We start from the raw sequence: 27,233 nt of genomic DNA, 5'->3' as shown, positions 1-27,233 counted from the left end.
TGTCAAAACAGGTAGATGGCTTTTGCTGTAACAATACGAAGACAAGTGGTTGCTAAGAACATACCACTGTTCTAGACTGTCGTTCTATAGTCTTTCTGTCAAAACAGGTAGATGGCTTTTGCTGTAACAATACGAAGACTGCTAAGAACATACCACTGTTCTAGACTGTCGTTCTATAGTCTTTCTGTCAAAACAGGTAGATGGCTTTTGCTGTAACAATACGAAGACAAGTGGTTGCTAAGAACATACCACTGTTCTAGACTGTCGTTCTATAGTCTTTCTAACAAATGAATGCACTGAATGCACCGACTTTAGCCAGTCTAGAAATAAAAGAGTTAATACTGTAATCTCTTTACAAAAAAAAAACACCATGCGGGTTTGTCGCCAATCTCATTTACGCTAACAATGACCAGTGCTACCTCTGGCACTCGCCAAATTCATCAATTGCAAATTTCAAAAACAATCGGCAAATTTTATTTTAATTTGGCAAAATAATTTAATGAAATATTTTATATTTTGTTACAAAATAAACGCAGTTGTGCAGTATTTGAAGTTTGCTAGAACAGTTGACAAAAATGTCTGCTGGCCCAGCGTTAGCTGTAAATTGACCTGATGCATGTGCTTTCAATTTTCAATTTATTTTTTTAAAACATTTTTAATTATATACACACATTGATGTCTGATAAATATGAAAATGAACTCATAGGAAGTACGGAGTCTGTGTTCTCGGTGGAATCACACGCTCATTGTCTGGTACCGCACGGAACAGTTTCGCTTCCTTCGTGTCCGGTGTACTGAACGACAGCACTGCCGCGATGTTGCCGCAGCGGTAACAGTAGTTCGGAGCCGACCAAATGGTGACGAGTTTTTCATCAAACATGTACTTGTATCCTGAAACAAAAAAAGTTAATTTAAAAAAAAAATAATAATAAATTATTCAGATACCCTGTTACAAGTAACTGCCCCAATCCAGGGGAAAAAAGGACAGGTGGTCTACATGACCCAGGAAAAAGAAAGAAAAAAAATATTTGTTTTGTTTAATGACACCACTAGAGCACACTGCGTATTAATTGGATGTCAAATGTTTCTTTTTTGGCTACTGGATTTCAAACTCTTTAGTATAAAATCACTATGCAATTTTATACAATTTGTGACTGTTATACATCGATAAATAAAAGACAAACAATTATATAGAAACCAATATACAATAATTATATCCAATACCTTCATGAACGAGTTGATGCGCCCGACATATTAGCTTCAAGTTATTGATGTGAACAAACTGAAAAAGAATGAAAGAATGAATGAATGAATGAAAGAATGTGTAACGACTGAATGACTTTAAATATCCTAGTTTTTAAATATCAAAAAAATATTTTTGGCTATTATAACCGTTTTTAATACGGTAACTTAAATCATATTTTACTTAGATTGTATTGTTTAGATTACCAATTTACGTACATTCGAAGTGTTTTTGGTCATCCTGGTGTTTTTAATATCACAAAATCCATTTCACACGTGTGTCTGTGAAGTAACAGTTATGGAGTTGAGTTTTAGTCTATTTTTAGAGGGTATTTCACCATTTCAAAGTCACAGACTCATGTTTCACTCAATTGTAACTTTATCCAAATGTGTTACAGATTTGTAGATTAACTAAACTTAGTGTTAGTTTCTATGGGATGAAACTAGGGTCTGTTCCTTTAACACAAAAACACATCGGCTACTGGGTGTCCAACAAAGGTAAATATACAAGACTTGAAATAGGAAGTGAAATATGGCCTGCTGTTATGTTTTCAAAATAGCAAGCTAACAAAAATACGTCCTGCTACAAACAATTAGGACCGCCAAGATGTATTTTACAGCACTGTGGGATTAAAATAAGAATCTTGAGCTAAATAGGAGATGAAATGTAATCGGACATAAATCTAGTCTCATGACCTGCAACTTTTTAATGTTTTTAGCAGATGCATTTCTATTTCAGCTGCTAGATCTAAAACAATGACAACTTTTCTCTTTTCGCAGGCCGCCATTTCAAGCCCCGGTATATTCAGAGAATACTAAACGTGTTCCCATGTTAGACCGTTTATATTACAAGTGTATTTTTAATCATACATCACGAGCGAAAGCGAGTTCTGTACGATTAAAAAGACACAAGTTGTAATATAAACGGTCTCACACGGGAACAAGTATAGTATTTTATTTATTACACAGCACATCAATGAACAAAAATCGAAAGGAATGACATCCAAAGCAACTAAAGAAGACATGAAAATGCACTGATTAAAGACTGAGAAAATTATGTCGCTTACCAAAAGGACGTTATGTTTCAGCTTTATCTTGAGGAAGTACTTTAAAAAAGTGTGGAAAACACATTTTTGTATCTCCTAAGTTCAAGGGCCATAACTTGAAAAATTGATAAATCGCCATGAAAGTCAAACTTGATCTATAGGTAGTACTAAACCAAATAACTTCCGGCTGGGTCAAAGTGCGAGGTGCACCGAACTTTTGATAGAGAAGTGAACACCACAAGTCCTGTGATTGGTTATAAATGTGAGTGTGTTGGTTGTAAAAAATAATAGTTTCATCTGGGTAAAAAAAAATAGCAATGTTATTTCATCTAGTACCAATGTGTCAAGTAGCCTTGTGCTTGAAACATGTATGGGGTACCTGTAAAAAAAAACGTACTCGAATTTTGTGCGAAACTAGGGTAGTCATAGACGCTACTCGTTATCTCAGAAACGAGCAGCTTGACCCCCATTTTTTTCTGATTCATTTTAAGTGTAAGGGGTGCTAGTATTTATATTCGTGGCGTTTATGTCGGTTGATACGTTCCAGGTAGGAGTTTTAGCCACATATGTTACTATTGTCGTCTATGGGATTTGATTTGGTAGTATACACCCTGTAACAGCACATGATAAAGCTATAAAAGTAAATTCAGAAAAACATCCAGGAAACTATATGTGAGACGGACTGACAGACAGAATGACAGAGAAGTTGGGACCTGTAGGGGACTAATAAAACAGGGTAAAGTGCCGCAAATCTACCAAATACCAACTGAGATAGAAATGAATTGAAACATGCAAGTTTTTAGTTCTCAGTACTTACTTCATTTGTGACCTTTGCCCCGAAGAGCCAGCCTGCACCTCGTGGGCTCATCGCCCACGTTTCAACGTCTTCAGGGTCGGACCACACCAGATCTGTCAGTAAGCTAAGGCAGTGACAACGTTTTCAGTCAATCCTGTTTTTAATTAATTAATTTATACTTATTTTCGTACTTCTATCCAATTAAATAAAACTTTTCCCTAACGATGCACTCACCATTGTATTTACGGTTATATGGCATCAGACATATGGTTACGGACCACACAGATATTAAGAGAGGAAACCTGCTGTCGTCACTTCATGGGTTACTTTTCGATTAGCAGCAAGGGATCTTTTATATGTACCATCCCACAGACAGGATAGTACATACCACAGCCTTTGTTACACCAGTTGTGGAGCACTGGCTGGAATGAAAAATAGCCCAATGGGTCCACTGACAGGGATTGATCCTAGACCGATAGTGCATCAAGCAAATGCTTTACCACTGGGCTACGTCCCGCTCCTCTATCCAATTAAGACTCATACTGGGTGGGAGCCGGTGCCAGGAGGCAAACCTAGTACCAACCTTCCATCAGTAGTTTAGTTAGTGTCAATAAACACTATAAACTTAAGCACACTGATTTATTAATCATCAGCTACTGGATGTCAAACCTTTGGTAATTTTGTCATATAAGTCTTTTTTCCCTTAGTGCATATAAAATATCGTTTGTTACTATCCCACAGACATTACCACTGAGCTACATCCCGACCCTTGCGTGGAATGAGAACAGCACAAGGCATCACGTGTATGCTTTACCACTGGGCTACGTACCGCCCCTTGGGTGGAATGAGAACAGCACAAGGCATCACCTGTATGTTTTACCACTTGGCTACGTACCACCCCTTGGGTGGAATGAGAAACAGCACAAGGCATCACCTGTATGCTTTACCACTGGGCTACGTACCTCCCCTTGGCTGGAATGAGATACGTACCACCCCTTGGCTGGAATGAGAAACAGCACAAGGCATCACGTGTATGCTTTATCACTTGGCTACGTCCCTTGGCTGGAATGAGAAACAGCGCAAGGCATCACGTGTATGCTTTACCACTGGGCTACGTCCCTTGGCTGGAATGAGAAACAGCACAAGGCATCATGTGTATGCTTTACCACTGGGCTACTTACCGCCCCTTGCGTGGAATGAGAAACGGCACAAGGCATCATGTGTATGCTTTACCACTGGGCTACGTACCGCCCCTTGGGTGGAATGAGAAACAGCACAAGGCATCACGTGTATGCTTTACCACTGGGCTACGTACCGCCCCTTGGGTGGAATGAGAACAGCACAAGGCATCACCTGTATGCTTTACCACTGGGCTACGTACCGCCCCTTGGGTGGAATGAGAAACAGCACAAGGCATCACCTGTATGCTTTACCACTGGGCTACGTACCGCCCCTTGGGTGGAATGAGAAACAGCACAAGGCATCACGTGTATGCTTTACCACTGGGCTACGTACCGCCCCTTGCGTGGAATGAGAAACAGCACAAGGCATCACGTGTATGCTTTACCACTGGGCTACGTACCGCCCCTTGCGTGGAATGAGAAACAGCACAAGGCATCACGTGTATGCTTTACCACTGGGCTACGTACCGCCCCTTGGGTGGAATGAGAAACAGCACAAGACATCATGTGTATGCTTTACCACTGGGCTACGTACCGCCCCTTGGGTGGAATGAGAAACGGCACAAGGCATCATGTGTATGCTTTACCACTGGGCTACGTACCGCCCCTTGGGTGGAATGAGAAACAGCACAAGGCATCACGTGTATGCTTTACCACTGGGCTATGTACCGCCCCTTGCGTGGAATGAGAAACAGCACAAGGCATCACGTGTATGCTTTACCACTGGGCTACGTACCGCCCCTTGGGTGGAATGAGAACAGCACAAGGCATCACCTGTATGCTTTACCACTGGGCTACGTACCGCCCCTTGGGTGGAATGAGAAACAGCACAAGGCATCATGTGTATGCTTTACCACTGGGCTACGTACCGCCCCTTGGGTGGAATGAGAAACAGCACAAGGCATCACGTGTATGCTTTACCACTGGGCTACGTACCGCCCCTTGCGTGGAATGAGAAACGGCACAAGGCATCACGTGTATGCTTTACCACTGGGCTACGTACCGCCCCTTGCGTGGAATGAGAACCAGCACAAGGCATCACGTGTATGCTTTACCACTGGGCTACGTACCGCCCCTTGGGTGGAATGAGAAACAGCACAAGACATCATGTGTATGCTTTACCACTGGGCTACGTACCGCCCCTTGGGTGGAATGAGAAACGGCACAAGGCATCATGTGTATGCTTTACCACTGGGCTACGTACCGCCCCTTGGCTCGAATGAGAAATAGTGCAAAGGGCCAACCGATGGGGATCGATCCCAGACCGACCGCACATCGGGCGAACACTTTACCACTGGGCCATGTCCCACCTCCTTGACTGGAATGAGAGGCCCCACCAACTGATCGTACATCGGGTGAACACTTTACCACTGAGCCATGTCCCACCTCCTTGACTGGAATGAGAGGCCCCACCAACTGATCGTACATCGGGTGAACACTTTACCACTGGGCTAAGTCCCTTGACTGGAATGAGAGGCCCCACCAACTGATCGTACATCGGGTGAACACTCTACCACTGGGCTAAGTCCCTTGACTGGAATGAGAGGCCCCACCAACTGATCGTACATCGGGTGAACACTCTACCACTGGGCTAAGTCCCTTGACTGGAATGAGAGGCCCCACCAACTGATCGTACATCGGGTGAACACTCTACCACTGGGCTAAGTCCCTTGACTGGAATGGGAGGCCCCACCACCAACTGATCGTACATCGGGTGAACACTCTACCACTGGGCTAAGTCCCTTGACTGGAATGGGAGGCCCCACCAACTGATCGTACATCGGGTGAACACTTTACCACTGGGCTAAGTCCCTTGACTGGAATGAGAGGCCTCACCAACTGATCGTACATCGGGTGAACACTTTACCACTGGGCTATGTCCCTTGACTGGAATGAGAGGCCCCACCAACTGATCGTACATCGGGTGAACACTTTACCACTGGGCCATGTCCCACCTCCTTGACTGGAATGAGAGGCCCCACCAACTGATCGTACATCGGGTGAACACTTTACCACTGGGCTAAGTCCCTTGACTGGAATGGGAGGCCCCACCAACTGATCGTACATCGGGTGAACACTTTACCACTGAGCCATGTCCCACCTCCTTGACTGGAATGAGAGGCCCCACCAACTGATCGTACATCGGGTGAACACTCTACCACGGGCTAAGTCCCTTGACTGGAATGAGAGAGGCCCCACCAACTGATCGTACATCGGGTGAACACTCTACCACTGGGCTAAGTCCCTTGACTGGAATGAGAGGCCCCACCAACTGATCGTACATCGGGTGAACACTCTACCACTGGGCTAAGTCCCTTGACTGGAATGAGAGGCCCCACCAACTGATCGTACATCGGGTGAACACTCTACCACTGGGCTAAGTCCCTTGACTGGAATGGGAGGCCCCACCAACTGATCGTACATCGGGTGAACACTTTACCACTGAGCCATGTCCCACCTCCTTGACTGGAATGAGAGGCCCCACCAACTGATCGTACATCGGGTGAACACTCTACCACTGGGCTAAGTCCCTTGACTGGAATGAGAGGCCCCACCAACTGATCGTACATCGGGTGAACACTCTACCACTGGGCTAAGTCCCTTGACTGGAATGAGAGGCCCCACCAACTGATCGTACATCGGGTGAACACTCTACCACTGGTGAACACTCTACCACTGGGAGTCCCTTGACTGGAATGAGAGGCCCCACCAACTGATCGTACATCGGGTGAACACTCTACCACTGGGCTAAGTCCCTTGACTGGAATGAGAGGCCCCACCAACTGATCGTACATCGGGTGAACACTTTACCACTGAGCCATGTCCCACCTCCTTGACTGGAATGAGAGGCCCCACCAACTGATCGTACATCGGGTGAACACTCTACCACTGGGCTAAGTCCCTTGACTGGAATGAGAGGCCCCACCAACTGATCGTACATCGGGTGAACACTCTACCACTGGGCTAAGTCCCTTGACTGGAATGAGAGGCCCCACCAACTGATCGTACATCGGGTGAACACTCTACCACTGGGCTAAGTCCCTTGACTGGAATGAGAGGCCCCACCAACTGATCGTACATCGGGTGAACACTTTACCACTGAGCCATGTCCCACCTCCTTGACTGGAATGAGAGGCCCCACCAACTGATCGTACATCGGGTGAACACTTTACCACTGAGCCATGTCCCACCTCCTTGACTGGAATGAGAGGCCCCACCAACTGATCGTACATCGGGTGAACACTTTACCACTGAGCCATGTCCCACCTCCTTGACTGGAATGAGAGGCCCCACCAACTGATCGTACATCGGGTGAACACTTTACCACTGGGCTAAGTCCCTTGACTGGAATGAGAGGCCCCACCAACTGATCGTACATCGGGTGAACACTTTACCACTGAGCCATGTCCCACCTCCTTGACTGGAATGAGAGGCCCCACCAACTGATCGTACATCGGGTGAACACTTTACCACTGGGCTAAGTCCCTTGACTGGAATGAGAGGCCCCACCAACTGATCGTACATCGGGTGAACACTCTACCACTGGGCTAAGTCCCTTGACTGGAATGGGAGGCCCCACCAACTGATCGTACATCGGGTGAACACTCTACCACTGGGCTAAGTCCCTTGACTGGAATGGGAGGCCCCACCAACTGATCGTACATCGGGTGAACACTCTACCACTGAGCCATGTCCCACCTCCTTGACTGGAATGAGAGGCCCCACCAACTGATCGTGGGGCAGGTGAACACTCAACCACTGGGCGATGTCCCACCCCCAACACATCATTTAAAAGGATACCACAAAAAGCGCCTTTGTGTGGGATTTCTTGATTTCTTTCAATAGTTCGGATTTGGTCGATGGTCTTGATGTCCGGTGACAAGCCTCCATGTACACACAGGATACATTCATCAACAATCTGGGAAAAACAAAACAACCCCAGTCAAATCTGAAAAACATACATTAAATGAAACGGGGGAAAAAGGAATGACAAGAATTCTGTGAATTCTCACCTACTTAATTATAAAGTTATAAATTTATCCCCCTCAATGTGTTTTTTGTCTAGAATACACATTGAGGGGGTAAGAAACCACCTATGGTTGGTTGGTTGATTATATACTGTTGAGTCAGGTACTGTATTTTATCATCAAGTGTCCGCCTCATAATATTAAATAAAACAAAAACGAAAAACCTCCCCACGTGGTCCCTTACTTCGATCTACAACACCAATGGTCCATGATTACAATTGTGTTCTATTTCAGCAAGTTAAAATAGACCAAGCTAAGTTAGACCTTGCAGAATTCATGTGGATACACAAACTGAACACTGCTCACCCATGTGATTAAATGAGTACAGCCCTACTGGGTTTAATACATAATACTTTTTATACCCCAGCGTCAATCACTTTTATTACATACCTATGGAATCTTACCATAGTGATAAAGACATTTCCAAACCGTGTGAGAAATGTATTTTGTATTGCACATATGTGCGATCTGGGACAGAAACTTTTAAATGGGGAATTCCCTTTTTTATCTTTACTGGTGTTAGTGCCTTTTAGCTGACGTCATATATGATTTACAAATTACGTCACATCATATTTGAAACAATACACAAGACTGCCTCAGAGTATGATTCTTAACATTAAGTAAATCCATAAAAGGAGTAAATTAATCATTTAAGATTTAAGAAAGTGCTGTTATGACGTTAAATTAAAAATAGTTTTGGTAAAGCATAAAAGAAGGTATGTAATAAATACAGAACTTCACATACGTTGTTTTTGCTTCCTATTTATTGCACTCGTTTATTTTGTGCAAGAATATACCAGTCGACTGCTATGCGGTCTCGTGGTATATATTCTTGTGCAATAAATAGGAAACGAAAACAACGTATGTGAAGTTCTGTATATTTATTATCTTATTTCTTCTCATGAAGACGTAGTTTTTTTACTGACGAAACATTGATTAATTTATATACCTTTAACTTTTTGTGGAAACAATTGTTTTAAATTTATCATCATGGTAGCATGTGACCAAGTTGCAAGTTGGACTCACCGCTGCCACTGTTAAAAGATCAAACACCCGACAACAATAGCGCCACGCATTGGCGTTACCATACTTCGTCTGACATTCATCTGAAGAACAAGGAAACATGCTTAAATATTACACACACACAAAAAAAACGTTTCTAAAATAATACAACATATAATTAAATGTTACAAAATTAACTTGAAAATAATAAACATGTCTAGTTAAATATTTAAAAAATTAAAATACTTTATGAAAATAATAAAACATGCTCAGGTTATTATAAATTAAATGCTGAATTTGTATAAATATTTTGCATAAAATGCATTTAGAAGAAGTTTGTTCTGTTCAACGACATCACTAGAGCACATTGATTTATTAACCATCGGCTATTGGGGGTCAAATATTTGTTACTTTTGACATAGTCTTAGAGAGGTAACCCGATACCTAATTTCCCTAAGTAGCAAGGGATCTTTTATATGCACCATTCCACAGAGGATAGCACATACCACAGCTTTTGGTAATTTTGCATGAAATATGTATTTAGAAGTAAGACAAACACCAGAAGTGGGTAGGAGGTTTTGTGCAATTTAAAGGTTAAAAAAAATGTAACAGTAAAAGCAGCCTCCAATAATTAAGAGTCAGTGCCTTTAAATTGAGGGGTGGGGGTGGGGGGCGGGGAGTAGGAGGAGGTGGAATAATACATCTGTAGTTCTTCCCAACCCCCATGAACATTGTTTTTTGTAAATAATTTCAGTTTGATTTGACGTAATAAGAAAATTAAAAATGTTTTGGAAATAAAAAAAATTTAAAAGCACACAAAAAAAACCAGGGCTAGCTCTCGGTGTCAAAAATATTTCGCCAAATTGTCTACTAACTTGAAAAATGCAGAAATCAAGTTATTTTCTAAAACAAATTCAATTATTAGATGAATTTTTTCCCAAATTAAAATTCACCAACTGCTTTCAAAATGTGCAAGAGCTAGCCGTGAAAACCCAACTATTTTTGTTTGCAATTTAGAAAACAATCGTCTCAGAAATAAATAACTTGTAGTAAATACCACAGTAAGAAAACGATGTCCCCGATAGGAAGGACTAAAGTTGAGAGGTCATGTCGAAGTACAATTTAAACACAAGGCCACCATTTACCATAAAATCCATATATCTGTGTGATTTGTCTGCTTTCATGGTTTCCTCTCAGGAGCAGGATCCTGTCTGGCCATCTGAAATAAAGACAAAAACATTAGAGGGAAATTTGAGTGGCATGGCAAGCGTTCCCTTAGTTTAATAACAAGAATTAGAGCACCATAGCATGTTGGATGGGCTCCAAGGCAAAACTGGTAGAAAGCATGTTTGCCATTTGTGTTTTTTTTAAATTTCACAATTCAGAATAGAGAACAGATACTTGTATATGGATTAAATTTATATTGGAAACTGCAAGTGCTGTAAAACATCCTAGAGAAAGGCCTGGACCCACATTCATGAAAAGGTGTAAAGTTACGTCTATGACTAGCACTTACGTCTGCCGTAGATTTACTTTTATGTGCAAGAAGCACGTAATGCTCAAAGATGGTCATAAACGTAAACGTAACTTAGTTGGACGTAAATCTACGATTGTAACTCCCACCGGAGGAATTAAAAAAACCCATTAGAAACAATGGCTACCGGGTAAATAACAAATGCGCAAAATGCAATTTCATTTGTCATCTGCTAACAATAACATAGCGGACGGTGAACCATGGCATTTTGGTATTGGTGAGGATCCGTGTTTTGGTACGAACTTTAGAATATTCATAAAAAGGAAAAGATAACTCAGGAGAAATGTGGCCAAGTTGAAAACATTCGTTCAATAACACACACAAAAAATTCAATCCGTAGGCGTTCATCATCACGAACTGCTTCAATTATTGCAAATGCTGCCATTTTTGGCAAATAATAGTAAAGAACAGCGATCATGCTTGATTTATTATATGTACATGACTTACATGCAGTGTTAGTTGTAACCGGAGACACTCTTATATTTACGTCCAACTTTACACGTAATTTACGTTTATGTTGTTTCGTGAATAGCTCTTCAGTTGTAGATTTACGTTTACGTGTAAAACTAGACTTAGATGTTTTGTGAATATGGGTCCAGAATGGTAGCGATTTTAATATCCTATTTATTACCCATAATCGATTTTAATTTATATCACTCAACTTGTTTGATTGACATTCAGGTACGGCTGTAGTGGGACAGTCGTATGTCATCATCACATGACGTTTGAGTGTTACACCCCACTTGACATTCTAGTGGGACGTAACACTTTGTTATAAAGCAAGACATTTTTAACCAAATGGGTAACAATAAATCTACTTACTTTGCTTTCAGTGTTAATAGGAGTGTGAAAGTCTCCAGACTGAAGTAACCCCGGTCAACGAAGTCTCCCTGAAATAGACAACACATTAATTTAACGCACATATTAGATGACTGGATACAGAATAATCGAAAAGCGTCATCACATACAGCCCATGTTACAATAAAGAACATTTTTCTCTTCAAGTGCTAGCTATGGACAGTGTGCAGGGTTCATACACCTTTTCCAAAACTAATTTCCGTATTTTTTCCATACCGTTTCCAAAACACATTAAACCATTTTCCAGACTTACTTTTCACAGATTATTTCCCAGTGGCTCTGGGTAATCAGAAAATTTCGCCAAATTATCTAAAAAAATTGGAAAGCTATAGCTACATGTATTTTCCAACAAAGCAATAATTATTACACATATGTTTTTGCCGAATTAAAATAAAATTCGACAATTTCCCGTAACATTTGCAATTGGCAAATTAGACAAGTGGCAGAGATCCCAGACCGAACGCACATCACGTGAGTGCTTTACCACTGGACTGCGTCCCGCCCCTTTAGTTTAAAAGAAAGATGACTAAAAATTAGAAAGGTTGCCATAGATACCATGAAGATATAATTTGTGTCTGGCATCTGTCCTCCAGTCTTGAAGAGTTCCATCAAGTCATAGAACTGCAATGAGAAAAACAAAAAAACCCATCTGACTTGGTGTAATGCACCCATGTAGTCACAGTTGATTACACCCGAGGTGCTCGATCACGCTTGCATGCCCAAGCAGGTATCAAAATAAGTCGAGACCAGTTCTTCAGCTGACAAGGAAGTTATCACATTTCAAGAAAGTCGAGAACGGTAATTCGTTCTCCACTATTTATTTATTTATTTAACAAAAACAGAACAAAATTTTGATCAATTGTGCTATTTAAATACTGTAGATCCTGAAATTAACGCGTCCCAAAATTAATGCGAGTGACGGTGGGCAGACTAAAATGTGACATGAAATTAATGCGAGTGGCCTCCCTTTGAAAATATTAACTTTCGGAACACCACATGTGTGTGTACTATTTGGTTAAATCAAAGTTACAGGCATCTTCATTGAGATCAACTCACTAACATGTACACATCAGTTAACCTGTTTAGTCCCTAGTGATTTTGGTGAGATCAACTCAAAGCATATTTTTCAGGCAATCGTTTATGTAACGTGTGTAGTTATTTAAATCTGGCTAGACATTAGCATACATGTACCATTACAATTGTATGCCAACACAGGCATCGAAATAAGTCGAGAACGGTCGTTTAGGTTACTGGGAGGTTACCACATGTAAGAAAAGTCGAACGGCGTTTCGTTCAACAAAAATTTCAACGAACAGTAGTTTCATTTCCAAATGTAAATCAGGCAATGCATTCCAGACTTCCGCATTTCCGATACAATTTCAAAATATCCGCGTTTTAGCAGCGTCAACTAGATGTGTGCCGAGTAGTTTGCAAGAACATTTAATTTAAACGTAGAAGTACCGGAAAACGGTCTATATAGTTGTGAGGCTATATTTTGTGGTAACCTGTAAATGGGTTACCAGACACAATGCTTATTTCGATGCATAGAAATAAATGCGTATTATTATTAAATTAATACTATTATGCATTTATTTCTATGTTTTGTATACGTGTCCCACGTTATTAACACATAACTCCCTCCACCCACCCCACCCCACCCCCCAAATAATTCTAATATAAAACAGAACTGGAAAACAATACATTGTAGTCGAGACAGACATTAATAATATTAATCCAAATAACACAAACTCACATATTTCGCATTAATATTATGATAAATTAATTTCAGGATCTACAGTGTATATTATATACAGGTGTATCAATACAATGATAATAGTGGTATAAATAAATAGAGGTTATTACCAGAGTGTTTTTCGGTATCGTCAATATCATATATTAGGACTAAAAATTGTATTATGCATAATACAATTTTTATTCCTTATATATGATATTGACGATACCGAAATACACGAGGGTAATAATCTAGCTCAAGCTTAATACAACGTGTTTTTGTAAACTGTACACACAACTTTAATTCCAGTCCACCATTGCTAGATATTCAAATGACGTAAGAATATGTGGCGCGGTGTATTTTTGAATGGAAATGACGTCAAACTCGAATGACGTCATTTTGGATGTCCTTACATCAAAATAAAGTTATGCCTAACGTTTTTTGAACTTTGGATAGCTTTCAGTGTCAAATTGCCATTGAAATGTTTTTATCTGATGACTATGAATGCATATACGTCAATCATGGAGTGTCACCCAGTACGTTTGCTTAAATGTCAATAAACCTAGTGCCGAGACGTCGACTAATTTACATCTAATTTGCAAAGTTATCAAATTCTTAAAGTAAGTGATCTGAAAAATATCACATACTTTGATTGCACTGAAAATGTAAGATATTATATGATAAATAAATTTATCAACAAAGTATCATACTTGTAGAGATTATAATATAATGGAAACTGTAAACATCATAAATACTATATTTTCCTCATTTACCTGTCCGTGTATGTCTCCACAAATTGTGACCGGGGTGGACACTGGCTGAACATTGGATTCTTCAAGGAGCAGTTCACAAACCATATCACAAAGTTTCTAAAAAATAAAATTAATAAAACATATAAATCTCAGGTTGCACCAATTACACTGTAGATTAACAAATCATATTTTACAATCAATTTTTGTTTATAATCGTCATTGGCACATCACTGTCAGGGTTTCTGCCAGAGGGTAAAACGGGTATGGCGCCATACCTAATTTTTTGGGCAGATTTTATTTTAAGTTAACTTTTTGACAAAATTAATTAATTAATTTTTTTAACCCTAAACGTAACCCATTTTCTTCTGGGGGAGGCCCCCCTATACCCCCTGTGGACTGTGGTTGCATTCAATTCCATAGCGTGATAGCCAATCATTTCTTTCTGGCAGAAATGCTGACTGGGTGTAGTAAACCAAGTAAACACTACCGGGTATATATCAGGTGTTAACCATACACATCATGGTCTTGTTCTACACTTGGTAAACTTAAAGAAGTTTGTTTTGTTTAAAAACACCACTAGAGCACATTGATTTATTAATCACTGGCTATTGGATGTCAAACATATGGTCATTTTTGACAGTCATAGAGAGGAAACCAGCTACAATTTTTCATTAGTAGCAAGGGATCTTTTATATCCACCATCACACAGACAGAATAGTAAATACCACGGCCTTTGATATACCAGTCGTAGTGCACTGGCTAGAATGAGAAATAGCCCAATGGGCCAACCAACGGGAATCAATCCCAAACCGACCACACATCAAGTGAGCGCTTTACCACTGGGCTACATCCCGCCCCTGGTAAACTTAAAATTAACAGTCATACATACATACATACATACATACATACATGTGTGTAACCTTTCAATTTCTTCAAGACAGCAGTATTAAAATTAACAGTCATACATACATACATGTGTGTAACCTTTCAATTTCTTCAAGACAGCAGTATTAAAATTAACAGTCATACATACATACATGTGTGTAACCTTTCAATTTCTTCAAGACAGCAGTATTAAAATTAACAGTCATACATACATACATGTGTGTAACCTTTCAATTTCTTCAAGACAGCAGTATTAAAATTTGAAACCAATGCTATCTGGGCTTCATAAATGTATGACAGAAAGGCAAGGGATCTCAACTGCTCCTCCAGAAAGAAATGCAGGGCTCGAACTTAAGAATTTGTCTCCCACAGCATTTTTTAAATGAATTGATATGGGTGAAACTGCCCACTGATGGCAATTTTGAGCCTGCCTAAGGCAATTTTTTAAAAGATTATTTTACTGTATGTAGATACATTTCAAATGTAAAAATACTAAATATTGACATATTATGTACACCAGGTGTATACATTTTTGCCATTCTTGAGGAGCTTTACCAATGGCACAAAAGTGCCATCTGTGATGATCTCTACCTACAGCAATTTATATCTCAATGACTGCAATTGATGTTGGTGCCATCATTAAGTTCAAGCCCTGAAATGTTTTATTTAATGACACACTCAACACTTCATGGGCTACTCTTTTCAATTAGCAGCAAGGGATCTTTTATATGCACTATCCCACAGACAGGATAGCACATACCACGGCCTTTGTTACACCAGCTGTGGAGCACTGGCTGGAACGAGAGATAGCCCAATGGAGCCACCGATGGCTGATTCTCCAATGCTGGAGCAAATCTTCACATTCAGGCACAAATGATGCGAGATATGCGCCCAAAATGAGCCTGCCTGAAAACTTCAAACCATGTACACAAGGAAACGAAAAAACTTCAGATGTTCCCCCCTCCCCTTTTGGGGTACTGAATTAGCTACATGTGTATATCAACTGGATATTGCATTTAACACTACAAACGACATAGTGCTAGGGTCTGGATTCGAACTCCAGACCATTGGGATTGTACCCGAGCACTCCAACCACTCGGCCATGCAGTGGATCAACAAGTGAGACTGCATTTTAATACTTATAAATCTCATAGGGTGTATTTTGATGGAATGAACAGAGTGTTTACGGAATAAAATAAACCTTTAGTCTCATAATGCTGCATTCTGTCTTCTGTGTTATATTTCTTCCAAAAGCACCAACAAATTTTGAAAAGCACCTCTGTGGACGAAATTTTACACACCATAGTCAAAATGTCCAATTTTTCAAAGGCAAAACATAGCGATACTGGATTACGAAATGTAAACATTACGTTGGTTTTAGAGAACAAAAGGTATTGCAGGGGAAAATATTTCAAAATCTTGGGTAACCGGAAGTCAGTTCACACGAGTTTTACTTAGGGAACCGATTGTTTGGTTACTTGAATATACCCGTAGTTCTTGTAACCGATGAGATAGGTCTACCTAATCCTAAAACACTTGAACTATGATTCTGTGCTACACTGGTGGTTCAAAAACATAAACTGATTTTCATTTTCAATACTGATAATAGTGATATATGGTATTTTTAATTTTAAAATGTAATTGTTCACCATGTAACCAACTTTCGTCATTTTAAAGTTGCGTAACCGACATGTGAACAGAACAATGGTTCTCGTGAAATATTGTGCCCTGGTATTGTATATAACTATAATTTACTATCCCTATCCCTAAACTAATTCTAACATTTTTTTTTTTTTATTGTTTTGGGGCAACATAAGGATGACTTGCCATAACAAAAACATACAATTTTTTAGTGGAATTTAGAAATCAATCGGCTCATAAATAAATAAATTGTAATAAATTTCATAGTATGAAAAAAAGATTCCCTGTGCAGTGTTTCACCATAAAAAGATTTTTTGGGTATGGCGCTATGAAATTGATTATTTACAATGTATGTGTTGAATGCAACCACAGTCGATAGGGAGTATGTGAGGCCTCCCCCAGAAAAAAAAATGGGTTGGGTTTAGGTTTAGGGTTAAAAAACCCATACAGTAGTGAAAATAGTCATTCATTTAGTCAAAAGGTCAACTTAAAAAGATAAAATCTGCAAAAAACATTGGGTATGGTACCATACCCATTTTACCCTCTGGCCGAAAGCCTGATGTTGGAAGAACTATATCTCTCGAACGGCTGAGTACTGGGCTAAAGAAGCCCCTGAACGCCAAGTATAAATGTATGTCAATGAATATGCTAGTCTTCAGATATTTCATTAATGCAGTAGCTCGCGCTGTTGGTAGCCAAATTAGCCATTGGCTAAATTTTTCTAAAATTGGCTAATAAAATTTGCAAGTGGCTAAGCCATTTTTTATCTTCTGATGTGAACAAACGGTTACATCCAACACCTCAAACATAACAATAATACCAAATATTCAATTAGTGCAATAGCAATCTTGCAACCGGTAACGAGAAACAGTGTCATCCAGAATACAGCGTAGACCTAATGATGTTTGCTTATTTTAATAATCACGGTTATTAATTTTAACGGAATGCATTCACCATGTATGAAATCAAAGTCTGAAAGATCGGTAACTTGTTATTTTAACTTTGTAAAGTCTTTGAACCAAATTAAAAAACCCAGACCGACAATGCGTGTCAATTTGAATACACATGCCAGTTCAGGGCTGAAAGACATGCAGTCTATCCCAAAGTCGAGTTCAGCCAGACTGAGCGAAAACAAAACGTTTGCTAGACTGGTTTGTGTGCTTCACGTTAAACCAAATGGACACAATGGACACCAATCAAATAGTTTGTGAACGTTAGGAAGAACATTCGTTGGCTGAACTGAGGACAGCAGCTGCTCTCGGCACAAATATACATCACGCTCCAGTCAGATGACACCCGCTTGTTAAGAGACATCATTGCGGACATTAAACAATACGATTACACAGGAGTAAATCTTGATGTAAATTTGTAGAAAAACAATAGTTGTTCGCATCAATGAATACCTAACTGCAGTTTCGTTTATTTCTTTGTCTTTGTTAATTTCGTACCCATGGTCGAGAGCACGCATGAAGATCGCGATCACCGGAAATGAACATGCAGAATTTATACAAATTGCGGTTAAACATTAGGTAATGTTAGATATAAATTTGTAAGACTGTGAGGTACATTTAATAAGTTAGCTGGATTTTAAAAAGACCATAAATTTTAATTTTATTAATGTTTTTTTTATTTATAAATGGAATATACTGTGAAGTCAGCATTCTTACTCTTAGCCAAGATATTTTACAAGCAGAAATCACAAGCATTTAACACGACACTGAAATCAACAGCAACAACATGGCGCAAATTATGAAATTGTTGGGGGTGGGGAACTGATGGGTTACTTAAAAAAAAGTGAGAAAAAAAAAGAAATTCAAACTAACATAAAGAATACTATTTAAAGAAATAATTAGCTCTATATTATTTGGGGGGAAAAGGACGAAAGAAAAAACAACACCCTCCATAAACATCCACCCACCCTCCTATTTCTGTATATTTGTTAATTTAAGATCATAGGCCTTAGAAGTGTGGGTGGGTGTACGGCGCAATGGCTTCAGACTCTGAAGATAATGCATCACCCCCCCACTGAAAAATCAAAGTAATATATCAACTGCCCCTACCCCCATTGCTGTCTTTGATTTTGATCAGGGAATACGGTTTTGTTATTCAGATTTATTCCAGTTTGTACACAATTAGCTGAAAAAGATGCATTTTCATATTCATATATATAAATACTCTATACAGTACTGCATAAAACAATTTTGGCTAAAGCATTTTCAATATGGCTAATAAAAATTCCATTTGGTTAATATTTTGACTACAGGTATTTTTGATCCAGGATGAGCCCTGCATTGGAGCATGAACAGTTCTTCATCTTCCTTGGGGCCAGGATGAACTACTGGCAGTATTCTGGGGAGCAGGTCAACTCGCCCCAAAACAAACCCACCCCCTACCAACTTACCCCAGTGGTTGGTCAACTTACCCCACACTGTTTAGTCAACTCATGTCATTACTGTTTTATTAATTAAATATTCCAATAGTTTATGCAATAATTACTGTTCATTGTTTATCCGATATTAGGATCTCTCCAATATAAAACCATTTAGTAAGTGGTTGTAATAGTGGGGTCTCACTGTAATATTAATAAATAAAATCACACCAAAGTTGTAGACGTCCATTTTTAATTTTGTCACAATTATTTGCGGACAGTAAAGTTTTGGGTTCACGAGTTGGTTTTGGGGAGAGTTGACCAGCATTCGTACTCTGCCGTTCAAGAGCTTATTCATCACTAATACACATTATAGGAAGATACCCATCAGTATCTACCATTTTAACTGGAACATCATTGAAAAGCGGTGCTGTCAGCAGGGGTGCACAAATGTGAAATTGTGATAGTTGCCCGGGCGGCAACCAGTAGCTGAAGTTTGGTTGCCCAACATCATCTCTTGGTTGCCCACAAAGAGTATTTCATAAAAAGTTTTATGAATATAATTTTGAACTGTCTCTAAAATGAAACTGAAATTTAAAATGTTTTTATTATTATCATTACTTATCAGTTTAGTTTTATTTATTTTTAACATTATTTAACTACAGCTCATCTTCGCTTAGGCTGAAAAAAAAGTTTGGTTTGTTTAACGACACCACTGGAGCACATTGATTAATTAATCATCGGCTATTGGATGTCAAACATTTGGTAATTCTGACTCGTAGCCATCAGAGGAAACCCTCTACATTTTTCCTAATGCAGCAAGGGATTTTTTATATGCACTTTCCCACAGACAGGAAGGCACATACCACAGCCTTTGTCCGGTTGTTGTGTACTGGTTGGAACAAGAAAAAAACCAATCAGCTGAATGTATCCACAGAGGCGGTTCGATCTCGCTTGGGCTGTCACAGTCATAATACTTTGATGAACTCAGGGCTCATCCAGGATTAAAAATACTTGTAGCCAAAAAAATTGCCAAATGGGATTTTTATTTGCCATAATGAAAATGTTTTAGCCAAAATTGTTTTGTGTAGTACTGTATAGAGTATTTATATATGAATATGAAAATGCATCTTTTTCAGCTAATTATGTACAAACTGGAATATATCTGAATAACAAAATTACCCCCTGATCAAAATCAAAGACAGCAATGGGGGTAGGGGCAGTTAATATATTAGCCTACTTTGATTTTTCAGTGGGTGAGGGGAGATATGCAGTTGGAAGACAATGCCCTCTGCAAACACACCCCAAATTCTAGGGCCTATGGCATTAATAAAAATCTGAGAGCAAATACTCTTCTTTTTTTAAACAGTGCTCATTATTTCTGTAAAATATCAATCTTTATTTTGGTTTGAACTGCTTTTAATTGTATTTTAAAGTAACCCATCTATTCCATACACCAACAATTTCGTAATTTGCACCATTTTGTTGATTTCCACGTTGTGTTATATGCTTGTTGTTCATTTCAGCTTGTAAAATACGTAACCTAAGAATGCTGACTTCACGTTATGACTACAATCCATTTACGTCAAAAGGTTTTGATTAAAAAGATAACGAATTAAAATTTTAGTCTTTTTAAAATCTAGCTAACTTTTGAGATGTCACCTCACAGTCAACAAATTTATATAATATTTTATCTAACAAATGTCATGATTATTTTTAACTAATTGTATTCAGTGTACGTTTAACCGCAATTTGTATAAATACTGCATGTTCCTTTCCCGCGATCGCGAAATGCATGAGTGCGAAATTAACAAAGACAACGGAAATAAACAAATGAAACAACAATTAAGTATTCATTGATGTGAACAACTATTTGGTGGTGAGGTTTTTTCTTACAAATTTACATCAAGATTTACTTGCGTGTAATCGTATTCTTTAATGTCTGCAACAGTCTCGGCTGACTGTCAAGCGTGACCTATATGCACACTGAGAACAGCCAACGAACGTTTTCCAAACGTTCGCGAACTATGTGACTGGTTCCCGACGTGGACATTGGGTTTAACGTGAAGCGCATAAAACAGTTTAGCGGACGTTTTTGTTTTGCTCGGTCTAGCTGAACTCGGTCCTAGCCTACTCGTCTTTGGCCATGAACTAGCATGTGTATTGAAACTGACACGCAATTTCGGTCCATTTTTATTACTTTGGCTCAAAGACTTTACAGAGTTAAAATAACACGCTACAGATTTTTCAGACTTTTCTTGCATACATGTTGCCGTTAAAATTAATAACTGTGATTATTAAAGTAAGTCGCGAGATCCCTGTTAATATTTGGTATTATTATTAAATATGTTAGGTGTCGGATAGAATATGTAACCAATTGTTCACATCGGAAGATAGAAAATGGCTTAGCCAATTTTTTTGCTCACAACTGGATGGTTGTTGGTGTAGTTTGTGGCCTTTCATATGTCTTGTGCCCTTTGCTAATAACCACCATTCTGAAACGTATCTGTCTGCATTGAACTTGTCAAAATCATGCATGGTGGACGCTGTGTGGATGGCAGCGTTAGGGTGGATATTTATATCGCCTGTCAGTCAAGTTATCAGTTTCGATATTCTTTTGAATTGCCCGTGACTGTCCGAGTGTCGTGAAGTTTTGTTTTTCATTTTACTTGTTTTATGATTTTCTTGGTTGCCCGTCCGGGCAACTGTTTGACAAAGAATGGTTGCCCGCAACATATTTTGGTTGTCCCGGGCGCGCGGACAACCGATTTGTGCACCCCTGTGTCAGGTTTCTTTCTGTAGTGTATGTATTAGTGGTCACTATGTAAAACATTTGTTATTGGGGAACTCGAAAATGATCAATGTAAAGAAATTTAGTGTCAATTTTTTTGTGTATTAGAGCAGGAATCTTTGTCTACTGTGTGGTAGTAAGCTATTCCGTGTTTCGCTATAGAGTTATGTCATCATAACTATACAAAATGTCCATCTATTGTCCATCCCATCCTACTAAAAAGTTTTTTGTCAATAATAATAATTTAAGTTTGGTTTTATGTAAGAAAAGTAAGTGTTTTGGAAATAACAATTTTTTAATTATTATTTTGGGGTGCAATTTACAAATCAATCAGCTCATAAATAAACAACTTGTAGTAAATTCGGGTTTCCCACACTTTTAAACACACTGTTATTAGTATACCTGTCACACATTATAAAAGGGCCTGCAGATGGATGAAATTAATATTTATAAAAAAAATACATACTTATCAGTCAATCGGGTTGTGGTCTTTACGAAACTAGTCTCAACGTAGTACAGAATCATTTTAAAGTGATACTTCAGATGTTAAAAAAGTGCTCAATAAAACTGTTATGTTGTATAAATTATACAGATATTAGTAACAATATAAAACTATGAAAATGAGTCTTGGTTGTTATTTTGTTTTTGTGGGGGGGTTTTATATGAAGATACTCTTTAAAACTCTGAAATTGTTAAGTTATAGTGAATATAGTTATGCTAATTATTAGTATTCCCTATAACGTAACAATTTCAGAGTTTTAAAGAGTATCTTCATATAAAAAAATACACCTTTTATGTGTGACAGGTATACTAATAATTAGCATAACAGTGTGTTTAGCTGCTAGAATCTGCTCGGTGGAAAAAAAAACCCCGTTGGACTTTTTTCCTTTAATTCAAAGTGAAGATCGTTTCAAAGTAAGTATTTTTTGGTCTCCATGAGCTCAAAATGGTATCAGGTAATTTCGCCCTTATTCCCGATCGCCCTGTGTCGTTTCGCCCTCTATACAGGGTCGTTTCGCCCTCATGTTTATGTTTGTGAATGATGAATAAATTTGTTTACATGACTAGTTGCAAATCAGATATAGGTTATCAATTTGTAACCCTTTATCAACCATAAACACCATTTATATGTATGTTATTATGTGCAATATTTTAAAGAACCTCTCCCCTCACACCATCCCAGTTCCTTCGGGCCTGATGTATTTTATATTAATAAGTACAAAGACTAGCCTACACAATATTGTCGATAGGACATATTAGTTATAAAGTGCTTTTGTGTGTGTGTGGGTCGGGACCGCTTTTTTGCAAATTTGCGAAATTCGCCTCTGTAATATCCATTGACGTGTCATGTTTACATCTATGCTGAAGAAGATTTATGATGAAATATTAAAAGGTCCATTTGCTTCAGTTTACATTAAAAAAAATGCTTGTTGTATGCTATATATGGCATTGTTGTTGTCCTTATTATTAAAATAATGCGTATTTTGTTATTAAAATGTTTTAAAATAATGCGTGTTTTGTGCTTTTTTAAACAGATTTTAACTAAGAGTTCCCGTTAGAAAATCACATACAGATGTAATCATAGAGCGAGTCTGAAATATTATTATATTTTGTGTGTTTTTCTTCTAATTAGGTCCATTTGCTTCAGTTTACATTAAAAAAGTCATTAAAAAGATATGTTTAAAAATAATTTTAGTGTATGCTATATATGGCATTTTTGTTAAAATAATGCGTATTTTGTTATTAAAATGTTTTAAAATAATGCATGTTTTGTGGGGGTTTTAAAAAAGATTATGTGAGAATAGTATATATACTCGTTTTGGGTATGAGCTATCTCCACTGCAAATCTAGCCAAAATATTTCATCTATTAAGAAAGTTATGAATACTACCACATTGTTTAGTTGACGGCCTGTTTCTAATGAAATTGATTGTTTATTAATTAATACATAAATTAATTAATCTCATTAAAAATGATCCAGGTTTCTTGTGCTTTTAATAAGCAATCCGATGGTATTTACATTTTGCATGTAGGTTGAAAACTTAAGGAAGTATGTAGAATTTCCCTGTAATTGTTTAATCAACGAAACCGTTTTTTGTTTCAGTCAAAATTATTAAAATTATTAATTGATTATTGTGTTAAATAATGAATTAAGTGCAAACTTCACCAGTAGTTTTGTGTTGAATGAACTACCTTCCCTGAAAGTTTCATTATAATCCAACCAATATTAAAAAAAGTTGTGACATTTTGTGTGTTCAAACAAAGTCGGCGTTAATTAATAAAAACGGTCACAACTTTTCTTTTGTTTTAATATTTATGAGGCAAAAAATGGGCGTGATTCGACATCTTCAAAATATCATAACTTTTTTAATATTCATCCTACAGCAAATTTAAACAGCATTTTAAAGCTTGGTTCAGGCTCTGTTTAATGGTAGCTGATTGATATCTATGCAGGTTGAATCTTTTTTTCACAATACATATCCTTTCACCCCTCTTGTAGAATATTTCATAAAAAGTCAAAATAGCAGTGGCACAAAATGATTACATGCTTTTTGCTCTATGCGATCTCAGCGAAGTCAATACAGGTGACATGGTTATCATCTAGTATGTGGAATCCATATCATTATAATTGTTTTTTCAAGATTTCTGTCTGGACAAAATGTGGGTAAAATCTAACGAAAATAAAGGTAGGAGCAATTTATTGTAGTTGTCAACATTTTGTTTCGGACTACAACCGTGTTGCCTGTTAAGTGACTATTACGACAAAATATTTTTATATACCAAATTTTGCATACTAGTACCACCCCCAATACATAGGGGCGAAACGACTCATAATGGAGGACGAAACGACTCATTCTAAGGGTGAAATGACTCGGGGCGAACGGGAATAAGGGCGAAATGACTCGGGGTCGAATAGGAATAAGGGCGAAACGACCCGGATTCGCTCAAAATAGATCACAATACACGATTAGTGTGTGAAAACGTGATGGTAGTCGTTATTTTGTCAATTCGTTCCAAGCAAAATTCCTTGGAACCGTTCAGAAGTGCTAATGGCGTAATGGCTAGGCAGGATGAACCTCGCCGTTGTGCTTGCACGCCAGGTTAATCTTGATGAACTAGAGAAGTTCCTGGTCAGACAGGAGGGCTGGTAAGTATTTAGTTCACCAAGATAAACCTCGCGTGCAAGCACAAACAGCGAGGTTTATCCTGTCTAGGCATTCCGCCATTAGCAGCTTCTGGACAACGGTTCCGAGGAATTTTGCTCGGAACGAAATTGCAGTCAAAATAACGATTACCATCACATTTCCACACCCTAATCATATATTGTGATATATTTCGAGCTCACTGAGACCAAGAAATACTTACTTTGAAACAATCTTCACTTTGAATTAAAGGAAAAAAAGTCTGACTTTACCGAGCGGATTCTAGCAGCCACTTTCTAGCAGACAATTACGCTGGCAGACAATTTCAGCTGACACGCATGGCGACGTTCTAAACACCGGACTCATACGCTTTTCAAACACACCGATATGCTAATTATTAGTATTCACTATAACTTAAGAATTTCAGAGTTTAAAAGAGTATCTTTATATAAAAAACCCACACAAAATCAAAATAACAACCAAGACTCATTTTTATGTCTTAAAAGGTCTTCGAAAGGAGTATGAGTCCGGTGTTTAGAACAAAATTGCAGTCAAAATAACGATTACCATCACATTTCCACACCCTAATCATATATTGTGATATATTTCGAGCTCAATGAGACCAAGAAATACTTACTTTGAAACAATCTTCACTTTGAATTAAAGGAAAAAAAGTCCGACTTTACCGAGCGGATTCTAGCAGCCACTTTCTAGCAGACAATTACGCTGGCAGACAATTTCAGCTGACACGCATGGCGACGTTCTAAACACCGGACTCATACGCTTTTCAAACACACCGATATGCTAATTATTAGTATTCACTATAACTTAAGAATTTCAGAGTTTAAAAGAGTATCTTTATATAAAAAAAACACACCGTATATGCTAATTATTAGTATTCACTAATAACTAAGAATTGTCAAGTTGAAAAGAGTTTCTTTATTAAAAAAAAACCACAAACAAAATCAAAATAACAACCAAGACTCACTTCCACACCCTATTTTTATGTCTTAAAAGGTCTTCGAAAGGAGTATGAGTCCGGTGTTTAGAACGTCGCCATGCGTGTCAGCTGAAATTGTCTGCCAGCGTAATTGTCTGCTAGAAAGTGGCTGCTAGAATCCGCTCGGTAAAGTCGGACTTTTTTTCTTTTAATTCAAAGTGAAGATTGTTTCAAAGTAGTAAGTATTTCTTGGTCTCAGTGAGCTCGAAATAGATCACAATGTATGATTAGGGTGTGGAAATGTGATGGTAATCGTTATTTTGACCGCAATTTCGTTCCGAGCAAAATTCCTCGGAACCGTTGTCCAGAAGCTGCTAATGGCGGAATGCCTTGACAGGATAAACCTCGCTATTTGTGCTTGCACGCGAGGTTTATCTTGGTGAACTAGTAAGTATTAAGTCAGTGGTATGGTATGGCAATCGAGAATTTGGCCACTGAAACAGAGACATTCCACTTTTCTGAAATAAGAAAAAAAAGACAAGTAATACTAAACTACTCCTTAATATATAATTAAGATAATCATTTAACCTTGAGGTCATATTCGGGTAAATATTTGCAATCTTTGGTAATTTCTATCCACTTGTCAATATCAACCATTTTCATTTTTCTCGTCACACTACAGATATAACAAGATCTTTCATTGGCTTAAAATCAACCTCTAAAGGTCCAAACGTATCGAGACAATAAATGCTAGACTGTTAACCTCATTAATGTTAACAATACTTACTTGAAACAGAAGCGTAATAAAGCAGTTAATAATCGATGGTGAGGTGGTCTACGTTTTTCTGTTTTGGTCTCACTACACAATTAATATGTAATTAAAAACCTAAATATTCAAATATTGCTAACATAACGGATTTTCAATCGCCTGATGTGTTTGGGTTGTAGGATCGAATCTCTTCTATGGAACCATTATCAGAATGGAGTGTTCCCATCCGAACCAGTTCCCCGCGACTGGTATACCAAAAGCCGTTGTATGTTTATATAGGAAAGTGCATATGAAACATTGCTGCCTATGGGAACGCGCATCATAATTACCAAAGCTGATGAATTAATTCATCGATGTACTCTAGTGGTGTAGTTAAACGGAAGAAACTTTAACTCACTCCACTCACCCATCCGACCCTCAGGTCCGTAGGAACCGGGGGGGGGGGGGGGGCACAAAGTAATCAATTTCGATCGTGCTTTTTTTTCATTGAATGGCAAGGCATTGGCGACTTGCATTTTGATAACAG

The 27,233-nt window shown here is 38.4% G+C and overlaps 1 protein-coding gene across 1 annotated transcript; it reads right to left on the bottom strand.

Moving 5' to 3' along the window:
• Window positions 1-153: 153 nt before the first annotated feature.
• Window positions 154-26,616, bottom strand: LOC121387466 (serine/threonine-protein phosphatase 6 catalytic subunit). Its single transcript, XM_041518590.1, has 10 exons — window positions 26,527-26,616; window positions 14,193-14,288; window positions 12,243-12,308; window positions 11,652-11,719; window positions 10,441-10,514; window positions 9,320-9,399; window positions 8,067-8,184; window positions 3,106-3,197; window positions 1,225-1,282; window positions 154-891 (listed from the first exon to the last, which is right to left on the bottom strand). Exons 1-10 carry the CDS (start codon window positions 26,599-26,601, stop codon window positions 701-703), a joined length of 918 nt encoding a protein of 305 aa, XP_041374524.1. The 5' UTR covers window positions 26,602-26,616; the 3' UTR covers window positions 154-700.
• Between the last annotated feature and the right edge of the window lie 617 nt (window positions 26,617-27,233).

This window comes from Gigantopelta aegis, chromosome 13, assembly GCF_016097555.1.
Source record: "Gigantopelta aegis isolate Gae_Host chromosome 13, Gae_host_genome, whole genome shotgun sequence".
NCBI lineage: Eukaryota > Metazoa > Mollusca > Gastropoda > Neomphalida > Peltospiridae > Gigantopelta > Gigantopelta aegis.
The sequence above is the reverse complement of the archived record's forward strand: the minus strand, read 5'-3'. Positions and strand labels throughout refer to the sequence as shown.

Coding starts and splice junctions, on each gene's coding strand:
- LOC121387466 (XM_041518590.1), bottom strand. CDS start 26,601: ATGAAAATGGTTGATATTGACAAGTGGATAGAAATTACCAAAGATTGC. Junction 11,720..12,242: donor ACACAAATTATATCTTCATG/GTATCTATGGCA, acceptor TGTCTATTTCAG/GGAGACTTCGTTGACCGGGG. Junction 8,185..9,319: donor ATCTTTTAACAGTGGCAGCG/GTGAGTCCAACT, acceptor TGTTTTTCCCAG/ATTGTTGATGAATGTATCCT.